This window comes from Penaeus japonicus, unplaced genomic scaffold (assembly GCF_977035675.1).
Source record: "Penaeus japonicus unplaced genomic scaffold, GWHDUDI00000001_assembly GWHDUDI00000003, whole genome shotgun sequence".
NCBI classification, from domain to species: Eukaryota; Metazoa; Arthropoda; class Malacostraca; order Decapoda; family Penaeidae; genus Penaeus; species Penaeus japonicus.
This window is the reverse complement of record NW_028234405.1, coordinates 12804339-12818718: the sequence shown is the minus strand read 5'-3', so window position 1 is coordinate 12818718 and position 14380 is coordinate 12804339. Positions and strand designations below refer to the sequence as shown.

The window sequence follows — 14380 nt, the reverse complement described above, 5'->3', positions numbered from 1 at the left end:
TACATCAAGAGCTTGGAGGCAGAGAACCGGCTGAAGAATGTCGTGCTAAAACGCAAGACTGAAGAACTTGCCGTGCTGAAGAGAGCACCAAGACAAGGCCTCAGTAATAAGGCTGCTGGAAGGCTTAACAGAAGTGAGGATAATATGGATAGAATACTTGTGCATACATGTAATAGGAAATCTTGTACCTACAGAAATATCTATGCAGTGATCTGTTGTGTATTCCAGTTACATACTAATATTACGAGAAATTTAAATTATTTGTGAAATTCTTGTATCTAATCCTTTCTTTCTCATATGTCATGATTTTCATTCTGCATTTCTTTGCCAGGGGGTGTTATGGGACAACAGCAAGTTTCTTTCTCTCCCAAGGTGGCTAAACAGAAGTGGCAGAATATTGAACAAACCATCAACAAGGTTGCTTACAACAAGCAGACTGTCAGTAGCATGGAGAGAGATATGGAAAGGTGATTTATTTGGTTATTTTTCTTTTGTTATTATGACTTTTAACCCAAATGCTCCGGGTTGTTGATGACTGGTGCGTGATGCATTTCCGGGAGGTGCCGTCACCTTACATGACGACCGGAGTTTGGGCCAAGAAGGTGCTGTCTTCACTGCATGCCATCCGGAGGATTTGGGTTAATGAAAATTATTTAAAGGATTTCATAATGTAAGAGAAAAAAATCTAATTTCTAATTTGTCCTTAGTAGTAGAATACTATGACAAGGACAGTTTCCATCAGCAATGAGGAAGCTATAAGATACTGATTGTTTTCTCGATTCTCTCAGATGGTTGAAAGAGCGTGAGTCCCTGAGCAGACAGCTTGAGAGAGTGATGAGGAAGAGAGAGCGACTGGACCCGGCAGACATCGCCAGCTATAATGATCTGAATGACCAAGTTGAAGCTCTTAAGGCCAATATTGACTATATCCATGAGAACATTCAGGAATGCCAGGAGAACATCATGAGTATGGAAGAGAGCAAGGTAATAATTTCTTTATTACAAGATGGTATAAAATATTTCTTACGAATCCTAATGATTTTGTATTTAGAAGATGAAGACTGATGGTATATTTCTTTCATTTTGGAAAATTTTAGTGTAAAAGTGCTGACATGATTGTTGTTATGATTTTTTTTCTTCAATTTTCCTCCAGGAATCATCAGATCTCTTGCAAACAGGAACTGTCACAAGCAGCTTAAACTTGGATGAATCACACTACCTCATTAGCAAGCTCATTAATATGACAATAAACCAAGCAACAATAGCAGCTCAGAGACAAGCTTCAATATCTGAACTGGAGGGCAAGATGAAGCAGGTATGTTTAGTAGCTGATGAAAGTGGTCACAAAGTGCAGAATAATTTTGATATGATTGGATTAATTTTTAAAGTTTAATGAGTAAGGTAGGGTTTAATTTGATGTTCTAAAATTATTTGCTTTATTGATTTTCTTGCTGTCTGTATGTGATAACATTGTGTTTCCTACTTTTAATTTTTTTATTTGCTAGTAATCAAGGGAGTAAAAGCAAAACTTTATCCAAATTTTACAAGAACTTCCATTCAAAGTCATATGTCTGAAGATTACTGTCTTTAGCCTGATAAAGGGTATTGAAAATATTTCATTGTAACATATAGAACAGTTTAAGCACTATACTCACACACATATTTAACAGATGGAACAAACAACAAGTGTCCAGGAACAGCTCTTGGCTCATGTTCTGGGAGACAAAGACCTCGAAGTTTACAGTCTCATGTCGTCCCTTGTGGCGGCAGAGGACAACACTCCAGCATCCACAGAGTCCTCTAGATCAAGTTCTCCTACAGATGGGTAAGGAAATAGACACTGTGCTTTGTCACTTGTTGTTTGTGATATTGTCTTTTTTTAGAATTATCATGAATTTATAGAGTATCTGGTATTTCCGAAGTCTTTGTTTTTTTTATAATGATTGGTAAAAAAGAGAAAAAAAAGAAAAAAGGTTTTTGTCCCTTGTTATTTTGCATAATAATCCAACTAAGAACAGTTGAGAGCCAAACCTGATATAAAGACCATCAAAATCCAGTCCACTATAAAAAGCCATCAGTGCCATCAGTATGTGTTAGTTCTATTAGCTGTTTAATTTTCTAGAAAATTTAGTTTAGGAGAACATATGTCTAAAGCTACTTATAGAAAGCATGCTTATGTGATAAAAAGTAACTGTGCGGGTAAACAAAGTCTTCTCTCCCTAATGTAAGAGCTTCTATAATGAAATAATACAGGCTATGTTTGTGCATTGATTAACATATGAAACTGTAGAAGCATTTAATGCCAGAAAGAAACCCCAGGTTAGTGTAAAACGGGGTACAGATTTAGCAAATTTCTGTGAGCTTCAAGTAGCAGTACCGAGTGTGACCCCAGCTACCCATTCCTCCATCCCTCATAAACCTGACTCCACCCTTTTGTTTTTTGTTCCATTTATTTTTGTTTCAATTTATTTGGTTCACTTGTTTAATTGCTTAGCCACTTTCCTCCTATGGAGAAGCTTTTAGATACAGATACCTGCCTGCTGATAACCTCATTGGTTATAGTGCATTTAGTGGACATGCTAGTGGAAAAACTTATTGCATTGGTTGTATCATTGATTTCCTAGCAACATTAGCAAAGTGGGTCACTGTAAGGTATCATCAGGAGCAATGTGTACAACATGCTGATGGACTTGTTCTGGATGGTGCTACTGGAGAGAGGCATGTATGAAGCATGCACAAAACACATAGAGACAGCTCTGGAGGGGAACTGGGCTCAGAAAACTATGACTCTTATCAAATTGTATGGGTTCCCTTGCATCCCTTCACTTCTCCATATACACCAGGATTGTTGGGAGAGAATTCTAAATGTAGTGACCTTGGCATGTTTAGTGACAAAGATATTTTCTGTCTCTCCCTTTCCCGTCTCTCTTGGACTCCCTTTCCCTTCTATACCCTCTCCCAAAACCTGAATGTAATACATGTAACCCTGTGGCATATTATTATCATTTACCTCTCTGTCAATGGCATGGCTTCCAAAATCTTCAAAATATTATCCTTGTATTCATTCCTTTTAATACATGCTCACCCTGTCCTGCTTTGTGCTAAAACTGATTCACTTCCCCCATCATTCCACCCAAATGGCATATCTGTGCATGCTGCTTTGTTCTCGACTTTCCATTACTGTACCTTTAAATCACACTTTTATTTACCTTTGATTTTATTTTTTCTCTGGTCTTTGCCATTAAACTCCTTATTTGGTAATGGTTCTTTTTTGGTCACACTTGCCATTGTCATACAATGCCACCTTCCCTTTGCTTGCTTTGCCTTTCCTCCTGTCCTTTCCCACTCCCTTCCTCCTTCCCCCTTCCCCTCACAGCCTGATGGAGTCATCTGCCACTTCGCTAGTCTTCTCCTCCGATTCCCTAAAAAGGCGAGACAAAGCGCGGCGCAAGACTGCAACGACGGAAGACATGCTCTTCACCAATGGATCAGAGAAAAATGGGAATGCAAGCGGCACGGATACCAGTGCAAACACCACCCCAGCTGGAACCATAGTCGGTGCAACTTCGATAGCAGTCCTTGAACGTCTAGCGGCAGAACGCAGTAGTGCAGAACGCATGTCTTCAAGTCTGGCAATGGATCGTATGGCGACGAGCTTGGAAGGAGATGATGGTCTACTAATGCCACCTCCTAGCCATAGGGCAGTCCCCAGAGTCACTTCAGCTCCAAATCCTCTTAAGTATGTCATGCAAAATAGTTTATATTATCATAATAATTGTTGTTATTATTGCTATTATCATTATCATCATTATTGTTGTTATTTACATTTTTTTCCTAACCTATGCTTTTAGTGTTTAACATTTGGTTTATACTAATATGTACTTTTATATTGTTTTGATTATTTTGTTTAAACTGCTAATCTGCCTTACACCATGTATACTAGAGTAGATTTAGGTAATATAACACTTGTGCCTAATGAACTATGCTAACAGGTTCAGGCCGGGTGCTTTTGATATTTTCACATTAGTTTTCTTAAATTGATGTTTTACAGTAATGGAATTTTTTGTCATTAATTTTTTCCCTTACATTTGCCAAAATTAGGATAAGTATAGGTTATCTATGAGTTTGCTGCTTGATAGTCCTTAGTTGTGGTCTTGTGACTGTGAAAGCTTTGTTTTGATACCCTGCTTTTTCAAAGTGGTTTCAAGTGTTGTTACTGAGTGTGTGCTGTAAGGTTCAGTGTCTCTCTTCTATTTGTAATGATACTTCTTATTTTTAAAAGTTTAATTTTCCTTTTTTGAAATTATTATTGTTATCATTATTATTATTACTATGATTTATTCTTCACTCATTTGTCATGTAGTCGCTATGCCAGACTAGCATATCTGCATCATGACAAGGACATGAGGTCAAGCCAGCATCATCACAGTGCCACTGGAAGTTACAAAATTTCACACTCGTTGTAGTACGTGCTAGTGTACGCAAAATTGTAAGTAATGGTACGAGGAGAGAAAAAAATTGAGCTTCACAGTCCAAAACCATGATTAGACCAGTTAACATGACACTAACCTGGATCAGAGTAGAGGAGCCTACACTAACCTCTGGCCTCGGTTTGGGCTGGCTTGGCTTGCAGGAATCTGATGACCTATCGGCCTGACAAAGCATCACCCATTCTTAGTCGCAAGACATATGACCGCCAAGATTCCACTTCTCCCCGACTGGGTAGAAGGTCCCTCACCTCTCTTAGCACCTCTAACCTAAATTATTCACGGCAAAATTCTGCGTGAGTAGCGGCAGTGAGGTTTTACTTTAGAGTATTTCAAAGGCTGTTGTGAATTTTTTGAGATGATTCAGTATGTTTGTGCTTCAAAGTCATCATCTAGCTTAACAGTACGTGTGAAAGAAAAGATTTTTAACGTTATAATTGGCTAACTTGTAAACAGTAGACATATGATGTGAGAAGAGCTGTTTTGTGTGTGTGTGTGCGTGCTTGACAGACCTTCACACTTACACAAAATAGAAAGTTGAAATAGATGTTAGGAGTTATATTCAATCTTTCTTTGCAGAGATAATAACCCAGAAATGACCCCACCAACATCTCCCACCACTTACCGGCGATCAACATCTCGAGAGGAGAATGTTTTCTCACGTTTAACTTCAACCACCTCTTCCACGCGGGAGGCTCGACCAGACACGGGCATTATTAACCCACACTCTGGGAGGGTATGTGATTAACACTGTTTATTTTGTGTGTGTGTGTGTGTGTGTGCGTGTGCTTGCGTGCGTGCGTATGTGTGTGTGCATGCAGGCATGCATGTGCGTGTCTATATGTCTTTTGTGTGTGAGTGCATGCGCATGTATGTGCGTGCGAGCGTGCGTGCGTGTGTGTGTGCGTGTGTGTGTGCGTGTGTGTGTGTGTGTGTGTGTGTGTGTGTGTGTGTTTGTGTGTGTGTGTGTGTGTGTGTGTGTGGTTTGTTTTACATGTATTTTTGGCTGTTAGCCTTGGTTCATAAGTTTGAGTATTTATTAAGATATGAATACATGTATTTATGTTTATTTGTGCATATATATATATATATATATATATATATATATATATATATATATATATATATATATATATATATATATATTTATTTCTTTTGATATGTATGTTATGCACAACAGTTGATATATATTATGGGGATCAGATATTACATGTCCGGCATGTTAACAAAAACATACATTGCAGGTAAGCCAGCGATCAGTGCTGGCTTGTACACATGTGGCTCAGGGGCACTCAAAAGCTGTGTTGTCAGTCTATGCTACTGATGACCTGCTCTTCTCAGCATCCAAAGGTACGTATTTATTTTATTTTATTGTCATACGCAGTCTTATTGCTAGTGTTAAATGGGAATTGGAAATGGATTATGTAATATTTTTACATTTATTGATGTTACAGATAACTGCTTGTATATTTATATGTATGTATTTTTTTTTTCACTGCAGTTCATTGTTACATTCTGTTCACAAACCTTTTGTTTGCTGATTGGTAATTTGTTAACAGGTTTATTATTCAGAAGTTAAATTGGCTCATATAATATCACCCCCGGACTTAATAAAGAGAGACAAGCCAAAACCATGCAAGTAGACACATATACATCCATACATACATATATACATACATGCATGCATACATACATACATACATACATACATACATACATACATGCCTGCATATATTCATATGTGCTTGCAAAAGTATACAAAACATTAAAAATTATTAGTTTGCATAAAGTTATACATGGTAGTAATTTTTGCCTTCCTTCTCTTCAGATCGTACAGTTAAGGTATGGGACTTGGTACGAGGCCAAGAGATTCAATCTTTAGGCGGTCATCCCAACAATGTGAATTGTGTTAGGTACTGTGAATCACAGAGGATTTGCTACTCTGTTTCATCGTCATTTATAAAGGTAATGTAATGGGGTCATGTCTATGACTTTTTTCAGTCTAGCTATAACTTATTTATGTTTATGATAAAGATATTTGAAATTGATAATTATAAAACCATATCTGGGTACAAAAGCCTCCCTCCCTAAGAAATTCTTTTCTTTTTCTACCATCCACTTCCAGGTCTGGGATATTCGAGAAAATCCAGCAAAGTGTGTCAAGACTCTCAGTTCAGCGGGATTAACTTCCTCTGGGCCAATGCAATCAAGCACTCAGTCACGAACACTTCAGATGCCTCCTGGAGAGACACTCATCACGGACATAGCTGCGTCCACCTCTACTAATATTCTCTACTCAGCCGCTGGCAATATTGTTAGAATATGGGACTTGAGAAAGTATGTTTATTTCTACAGCGCCCTTCTCTTTTCTTACTGCGGATATGAATGTATATATTTTCAAACTTATTTTAAGAGTATGAAGAATACATTAAAGTGACGATAACCCTCTTTGATAAGTAGATTTGACATAAATATTTCTTGCAGGCACACAGCTGTAGGAAAGCTTGCAGGGGGTCACCAGGCAGCAGTCATGTGTCTGGCTGTGGACTCCACTGTTCCAGGCCAGGATGTGATTGCAACAGGTTCCAAAGATCATTACATCAAGGTATGTGCTTATTTTTAAATAATTTACCATTCAGTTTATAATTCATTTTATTTATTTGTTTATTTTTAAGTGTTTGTGCCCACCAAGTGAGGCAGTACATGTCTGGATTCAAACTGATGCTGAATGAATGTATCTTAATTTCAAAGGGTTTGATGTAGCCCTTACATGTTGTTTACTTGCAGTATATGCAAACTGCAGTATTTTAGTCCCCATTTTGAATGAATAACTTCTCTCTTTCCCGAAAACTCAGGTATTTGACATCTCAGGAAACACAACTGGTTTAGTCAATCCTAGAATAAACCTGGATCCCCCACACTATGACGGTATACAGTCCTTGGCTCTCTATGGTGACATGCTGTTCTCTGGCTCGCGGGATATGTGCATCAAGAAGTGGGATCTGCAGAGAGGAGAGCTTGTACAGTCGATGAATAATGCACACAAGGACTGGGTGTGTGCGTTGTGTTTCACTCCAGGAGGACAGATTGTATTGTCAGGTAAGGATTATGGATGTTGACATTTTTATTGTCATTATTATAGTTATAATTACATTTGTTATTATAATGATGATAATAATAATTATTATTATTGTTTTTTTCTTATTGTTTATACTTTTGTTATTATTAATTTTGTTTTATTAGCTAGTGCAGAGAAATCTTGTTATATATAAAATGGAATATTTACCTGATATTGTCTAGGTTTCATATGATGCGAGGACAGATTTACTCTCCATATTATATTTGTTTTCATAGTAGATTTTTAATTTGTAGAATTATTAGCATTATTTTTTTCACTGGAGCATACAAAGTTTTTTTCTAAATACTTTTTTCTAAATTTCTTTTGCTATCATTGAATGTTCACATAATAAGTGGGTTTAATTAAATGTCTCAGGTTGTCGAGGAGGTGTGATTAAGATGTGGTCTACCGAGAGCTGCCAGTTGATTGGTGAACTCCGAGCTCATGCATCTCCAATTAATGCCATTACCACTAATTCTACGTGCATTTTCACAGCATCAAAGTAAGTGTTTCTTGATGCAATGTGTGATCTTGTTTATAATATGAAGGTTTTTCTCATTCCAGAGTATATACTTAGAGGGAAAGAATATTGTTCAGTGAATAGCATCCAGTTGTTTGCCAGTGCACATTTTGTGGATAAGGAAATAAAAGTTTAGGCTTGTGGTAAGGATAGGTTATTAGAATTAAGATATTACAGAATGGAAAGGGAAAGAGATTACAAAGTAGGGATAGTGTTTGATGTTTAGATATTTAGAATTTGCTTTTTCTAATGGAGTTTGATAAAGATGATGATCTTGATTTTTTTAATGGATTGTCATGAAGGATAGCAATCAAAATACAAGAGCCAAGAGGAAATAAGATTTTATCCCTCTTACAATTACAATTTTATATTTTCATAACATTAAGAGGTTTTAGAAGAATAAATGAAATTCATATTTGCTCTGGCTTTAGGCTAAGAGATCATATTGAGTGGAAATATTGCTGCTCACTTTTTGTTCCGATGAGACGTTTTGGTTTGAAAAGTTTTAGATATATTGTAGAGAAAATTTATAGAATGCAGTTAGATAAAGGACACAATAGCATGCACTGTTAGGTGTCTCCTTGTTTTCTTTTTGTTAGAATTTAAGTGATATTTTAAAATATCTTGCTTGGACTTCAGAGAATTATGAACTGAAATGCTGTACATGAAATTAGTTTTATAGTTAGTGTAAATAATTTTGGAAAAAGGTTCTTTCTGGAGTGTTATGCTCGTTCAAAATGATGAAAAATGATAGGGAAGTTTTAGGCATAATTTTATATGGTATTTCAGGATATATACATAAATATACAATATTAAAGAACCATATCATGAGAACTATGAACTAGCATGAGAACTATGTAATCAAGTGCATTTAACAGCCACCATACACAGTGATCTCAATACATATAACCAGAAACACAAAGCAGTAGCACAGTCATATGTATGCATTGGAAAAGGAGTAGGATGCATGAAAACATTCATCAGGCTGTCACACCTTATCTGTTGTGACATAACAGATAACTTTCAAATCATCAGTCAATCCATCAGTCACCCAAAGTATTAAATTAGATCATCCACAACCCCTCAAAGACCTCTTGCCTCTTCTAACACCACCTTCTGCAACCCTTCAGTGAGGGAGACATACGGGTTTGGAGGCCCCTTGTGGGTGTCGCAGCTGGGAGAACCTTTGAGCTATCCCTCTAATTTCTCTCCGGCAACGAGCTATAGAAAAAAGTGAAGTAAAGGTTCAATGTGCATGAAGAAGTGACTCTGTAATCAAGTTAGTCTTGGAATAATATAGAGTTTTATTAGGGTGGTTTTCTCTTCTTTGTTATATGATTTTAGGTATTTTATGCTTTGATGTGGAGCTGCAGACTTAAATGTTTAGTTGACCATACAATCAGCTTCAATTGATTTTTTTGATACATACTTACAATATGCTTGGTTGGATGGAAATGACTGAAGTCTTTTGTAGAAGATTACAATAATATTGAATTTTGTGTATATATGAAATATGATGCATGTTGATGTTGATGGCTTGTGATGTTTCTTTAGGCAATATACCTTTCATTGCAAAAATCTGTCTTAGAAGACAGATGACTACATATAGACATATTAATCTTTTGTGTATATATGCTGCCCTTGCCTTACATAAATTTCTGGTCTTATGCATCTGTGTTTTTTTAATGTTTTGTTGTGTTATTCTTACAATTTTAGAATTTATTTATGTTTTTTCATTATTGTTACTATTTATTATTATAATGATAGTTGTTATTATTTTATATATTTATTTATACTCTTTTTTTGTAGAAATCTAGTTGTGTAGAGAGTTCTGTGTATCATATCTGTGCTTTCATCTTTTGATGATGTAAAATATTATTTTTCTAAATGTGTGAATCTTTAAGAATGGAAATTCTGGAGGAATTGTTGGCCATCAGATGCTGAGATTTTAAAATTTATATGTATTGGAATGGTTAGGAGTCATGCTTATACATGTAGGTCTATCTTTGTCCAGATGAAGATTTGGGGGAATGTGGTAGAAAATTATGAATTGCTAACAGTAAATTCATAATGAATGCAGAGGTAAATGAATTGCTTTACTTGCAAGAACATTCATCTCCTTTCTTGCTAATGCCTATTTTTTTGGTTTTCAATATTTTAAGCTTGTATTATGGATGAATAGTGGATCAGCTGATGCATTAGATATTATATTGTTGTGTGATCTTTTATGTGGAAGTTTATATGTTGTATGAGTAATTGCCATCGCTCTCCTAATCTTCCAGCATATTTTACTTTGAGCTTTTACAAATTTTGTGTCTGAATGAAATACTTGAATAAACAGTCTGTATGTTCAGAATGTGAGAAATACATCATCCATTAAAGATAATGAAATTCATGAAAGGCAATGATAAAAGAACATAACTGATAGTATTACTGCTCTCCTCTTTATAAGTCATTGTAATAATATTTGTTATTACTTTCTTTAGAATTGAATATCCATTACATATTTTTTTATAATTGATTCTATTAAGATTTTTTTCTATTTTTTTTTCAATTACTAGCTGGTATTGGTGATGAGTAATTAAATGTTTGGGCTGAATTGTGAGCTATAGATAGTGATGATTTTTTTCTTCAGGGTTTAATGATGTATGATTTTAACCAGCTGGAAAAGGTGGTTATGCGTACATGGTATAGGTTACCCTCAATTAATGTTTGAATAGTACATAGAAGATTCTAATCCCAATAATATATACTGTATTAATATGTTTTCTTTTTTCCTTTTTTTTTTTCTTTCCAGTGATTGTACCATCGGCATGTGGAGGATGAGGACAAGTTACGATGTTTCACCGGAGTTATCGGATGCTTCGTGATGCGTTTTCTTTAGGGTCTATTCTTAAGAATGTCTCAGGCAGCTCCGATGTACGTCCTCATTATTTTACATGTGCGAAAGAACTTGTATTTATTATTATTTTTACATTGGGAATACATCATCAGAAAATGTGAATTCTGAGAATCCTGTCAGTTTTATTGTACACACATTGTAGTTGTGGATTTTGATTTTTAAGGTTAGGAACTTTTAGAAAGAAGAAAAATAATGCCTTGATTTGTGCATTTCTTGCATTTTAAATATCTGAAACCTACATGATCTGGGTTACCTTTGTTTCTAAGAGCAATTTTTTTTTTCTCTTTTTTAACATTGCTGAGTGAATTATCTTGAAACTAGGAAATTATTTGTGTGATACTTATGCAGATTGTATATGTACTTTTAAAAGTAACTGATAGAAAGAAATATAATGTTCTAGTGGATATTTGTTCTTCATAAATTTTATAGATCATTATAAGTAGTATATGACATCTAATGAAAGTTAAATGCAAAATGATTTAAAATGCAGTTATTATATCAGCAGCATTCCTCCACGACATATATATATATATGGCTTACATTTCTTCATTGTTGCAATTGTACCTCTGGTAGTTGCATTAAAACTCATTCAGAAATAGGTAGGAGTCAACTCAGTACAGGAAGATAAATACAGTTCACTTTCTTTGTTAATGAATAACTTTTAAGCAGTTTGATCCCAAATTCATTGCACATAGCCTTTTGCCAGGTACAGCACTTGCGTTTATCTAGCTTAAGGAAAGATAAATAAAACAAAGGCCATGTTATGATATAAGTGTGAAGGTGAAAACTGTTGTGCTATAATTAGCATCAGTGTAATAATGATGTAGTGATGATAAAAGGGTTAATGTTTGCATGCAGGTCCTCAGGCAATGGTCAAACGATGCCATGATGACTGCACCAACATTCCCATTATTGCCATTCCAATGCTTGAGTTATATAGGTTGTGATCTTCCCATAGGTGGAGGCAGGCAGGCATGATGGTCGCCAGTTCTCGGTTATCTGTTTAAAGCCCACAAACAAGATGAAAATGCTTGTGATTTATCCAACATCATCATCTTTTGATATTTTGTACATGTTAGAAAGAAAGCTTATGGTGCAGAAGAGAATATTATAAGCTTATTTTGTCAGGTGATCAAGTAGAGTTTCACATTCTTTCGCCATCATGTTCTGAATCCTCACCCGTTTTATGCTGGAATATGCACCCCCCCCCCTTTTTTTTAAGATAAGGATCTAGCTTTACAATTTACAGGAATCTGTCAAAATACCAAATTGGTATACTGTGTGCTATAGATGTAAGTGTCTTACACATCTGTCTTGCTATGTATCTGTATATATGTATACATTTCTTTTTAATGCTGACCTTTGTACAGTCTTTCTGTTTTCATTTGTTTTCGGTTTCTTTGCCGTTTTTGTTTTTTTTTCTGGACATTTTTCCAAGGATTTTTTTTTCTTACTTTTTCTTCTCAGTTAAACCGAAGATGGAGAAATAATTTCTTGTTTTATAGATAGAGGGAAAGTGTTCATACATTATGCTCATTATTTTAACTTTTAGTATTATGGCTAAAGGTCATGTATATTTTTTTTTGTATGTAACCCAGTATGCAAGAACCTTTTTGTGTGTGTGTGTGAGTGCATGTGTACATGCATGCATTTCTGCATGTGTGTATGTTTTTTTTTTTTTTTTTTTTACTTCTCACCATTTATTAGTGGGAACAACATGCATACCTGTGACTGACTATAAGAACAGTGTCTAGTGCTGTGATAGCTAGGATTGCTACAGTGGTTATGTTAGTAGGAGAGGTTATGTTAGCATCAGAAATTTTTGGTTAATGGATATTGCAGAATGTTCCTGCATTGTTTCACCTTCAGATTATTTATAATGAATTTATCTAGGAGTATTTCATCACACAGTTATGGTCGACTCTGGTGATCAATCAAATTCATGTCTGGATCCATCAATGCCCAATCGAGATTATCTGTTACAAAGGAAATTAAGTGAAATCGAATTATTGGAAAATGGTGAATACTTAGTAAAAACGTGCCTTAGAAAGCAAAATCATTTTCTTTTAAGCTGAAAAACAAAATCGCACTTCCATTCCAGAGAGATTACATTGTTTTAAGCCAACTGTGATAGACAAGTTGATGCCCTTAGTTCTATACTTGCTTGTCAGTGTGATATGGTTTTAACATCAATATATAAGGGTTGGAATGGATTAATATGTAAAAAAAAAAAAGATAGATACCATATATATGTATATGTGTATGTAATCCAGAGCCTGCTATAGCTTCTAGTTCTCAATATACAGGTTATGTTTTAAAGAAATTAGAAATGCAGTTTCAGTATGGCAGCAGATATCTTCATGGACTATTTGCAAGTAAATAACTACAGAATGGCAGAAATGACTCATGAATCTGGTAAAGAAATGAAGTATGCAATGAAAAAAATATAGTAGTATTATTCTGTTCATTAGTATTAAATGTTAGCATCGACGTAGTATCATTATATCTGATTCAAAAACCTTATCTGGTAGGCAGCATTGTTTCCTGATTGCAGCTGCTATAGTTCAATAAGCTTTCAAATCATCTCAACATTGTGGAGGAGCTTATCATCTTAGAAGACTGCCACTCTGTTTTATTTCCATTTATCAAACACTTACAATTTTCTTAATTCATCGCAAAGAAACCTTTTAATTCCATATTATACTTGGTCTGATATCATGCGGAGAGCGCAAAGCTTCGCTGCATCCCAGTCGCATTGTACACGTATGTCTTTTTCAGATAATGGCCCTTTGAAGGGATAATTTGAAAGGAATTTCAGATATAACTTGTCATTTTTGATTGTGTGAGTTGGGATGGTATTAACATAACATAACCCACCATGAACTTGTCACATGTAAATACTGTGAAATGTTCTGTGCAGAGAGTATTTTTATATGAAAGCAAACAGAATGAAGCAGTCACCCATTCGCTATGCTCTACCCAGAACAAGTAGATATGTTGTGTAATATGTACTAATAAAATCATTAAATATGCTGTATATTTTATTTTCACATTCTAATAGAAAATAATTTGTGAGCAATAAACATAGAAAAAAACTAAAACTATATTTGTCAAATATTCATTATATGTGCAGTCAAGAAGCAGGACAGTACACAGGATTTTAAAAGTGTGTGGGGAGGTATTGAAGCTTTTGACTTCATTTTTAACCTGTTGCCAATGGGGGATAGATTTGCTTACCCAGGCTCCAGGATGGGTTTTATTAGAGAGGGAGGCAGCTTCAGCAACATATATTGACTTTTCCCACTGCTTTTTGGTCACTCCTTGTTGAGCTAGAGCCATTTTTGTGTTTTGTT

At 35.3% G+C, this 14380-nt stretch overlaps 1 protein-coding gene across 11 annotated transcripts in view; it reads left to right on the top strand.

Moving 5' to 3' along the window:
• Nucleotides 1-14059, top strand: part of Klp31E (kinesin-like protein 31E) — a 219586-nt gene extending 205527 nt beyond the window's left edge. For 2 of the 11 annotated variants that reach the window (XM_086555765.1, XM_086555757.1), the window contains 15 exons: nt 1-133; nt 332-467; nt 789-984; nt 1154-1315; nt 1671-1825; nt 3431-3739; nt 4634-4783; nt 5067-5223; nt 5732-5837; nt 6316-6452; nt 6613-6824; nt 6972-7092; nt 7343-7586; nt 7981-8107; nt 10923-14059. The exon at nt 1-133 is cut by the window's left edge and continues 105 nt beyond it. In XM_086555765.1, the coding sequence (XP_086411891.1) occupies nt 1-133; nt 332-467; nt 789-984; nt 1154-1315; nt 1671-1825; nt 3431-3739; nt 4634-4783; nt 5067-5223; nt 5732-5837; nt 6316-6452; nt 6613-6824; nt 6972-7092; nt 7343-7586; nt 7981-8107; nt 10923-10995 (2418 nt within the window). In that variant the 3' untranslated portion in view covers nt 10996-14059. Of the gene's footprint in view, nt 134-331; nt 468-788; nt 985-1153; nt 1316-1670; nt 1826-3376; nt 3740-4633; nt 4784-5066; nt 5224-5731; nt 5838-6315; nt 6453-6612; nt 6825-6971; nt 7093-7342; nt 7587-7980; nt 8108-9255; nt 9405-10922 lie in introns of all 11 variants that reach the window. The other 9 variants (XM_086555747.1, XM_086555731.1, XM_086555776.1 and 6 more) reach the window with 6 other exon arrangements.
• The last annotated feature ends 321 nt before the right edge of the window (nt 14060-14380 follow it).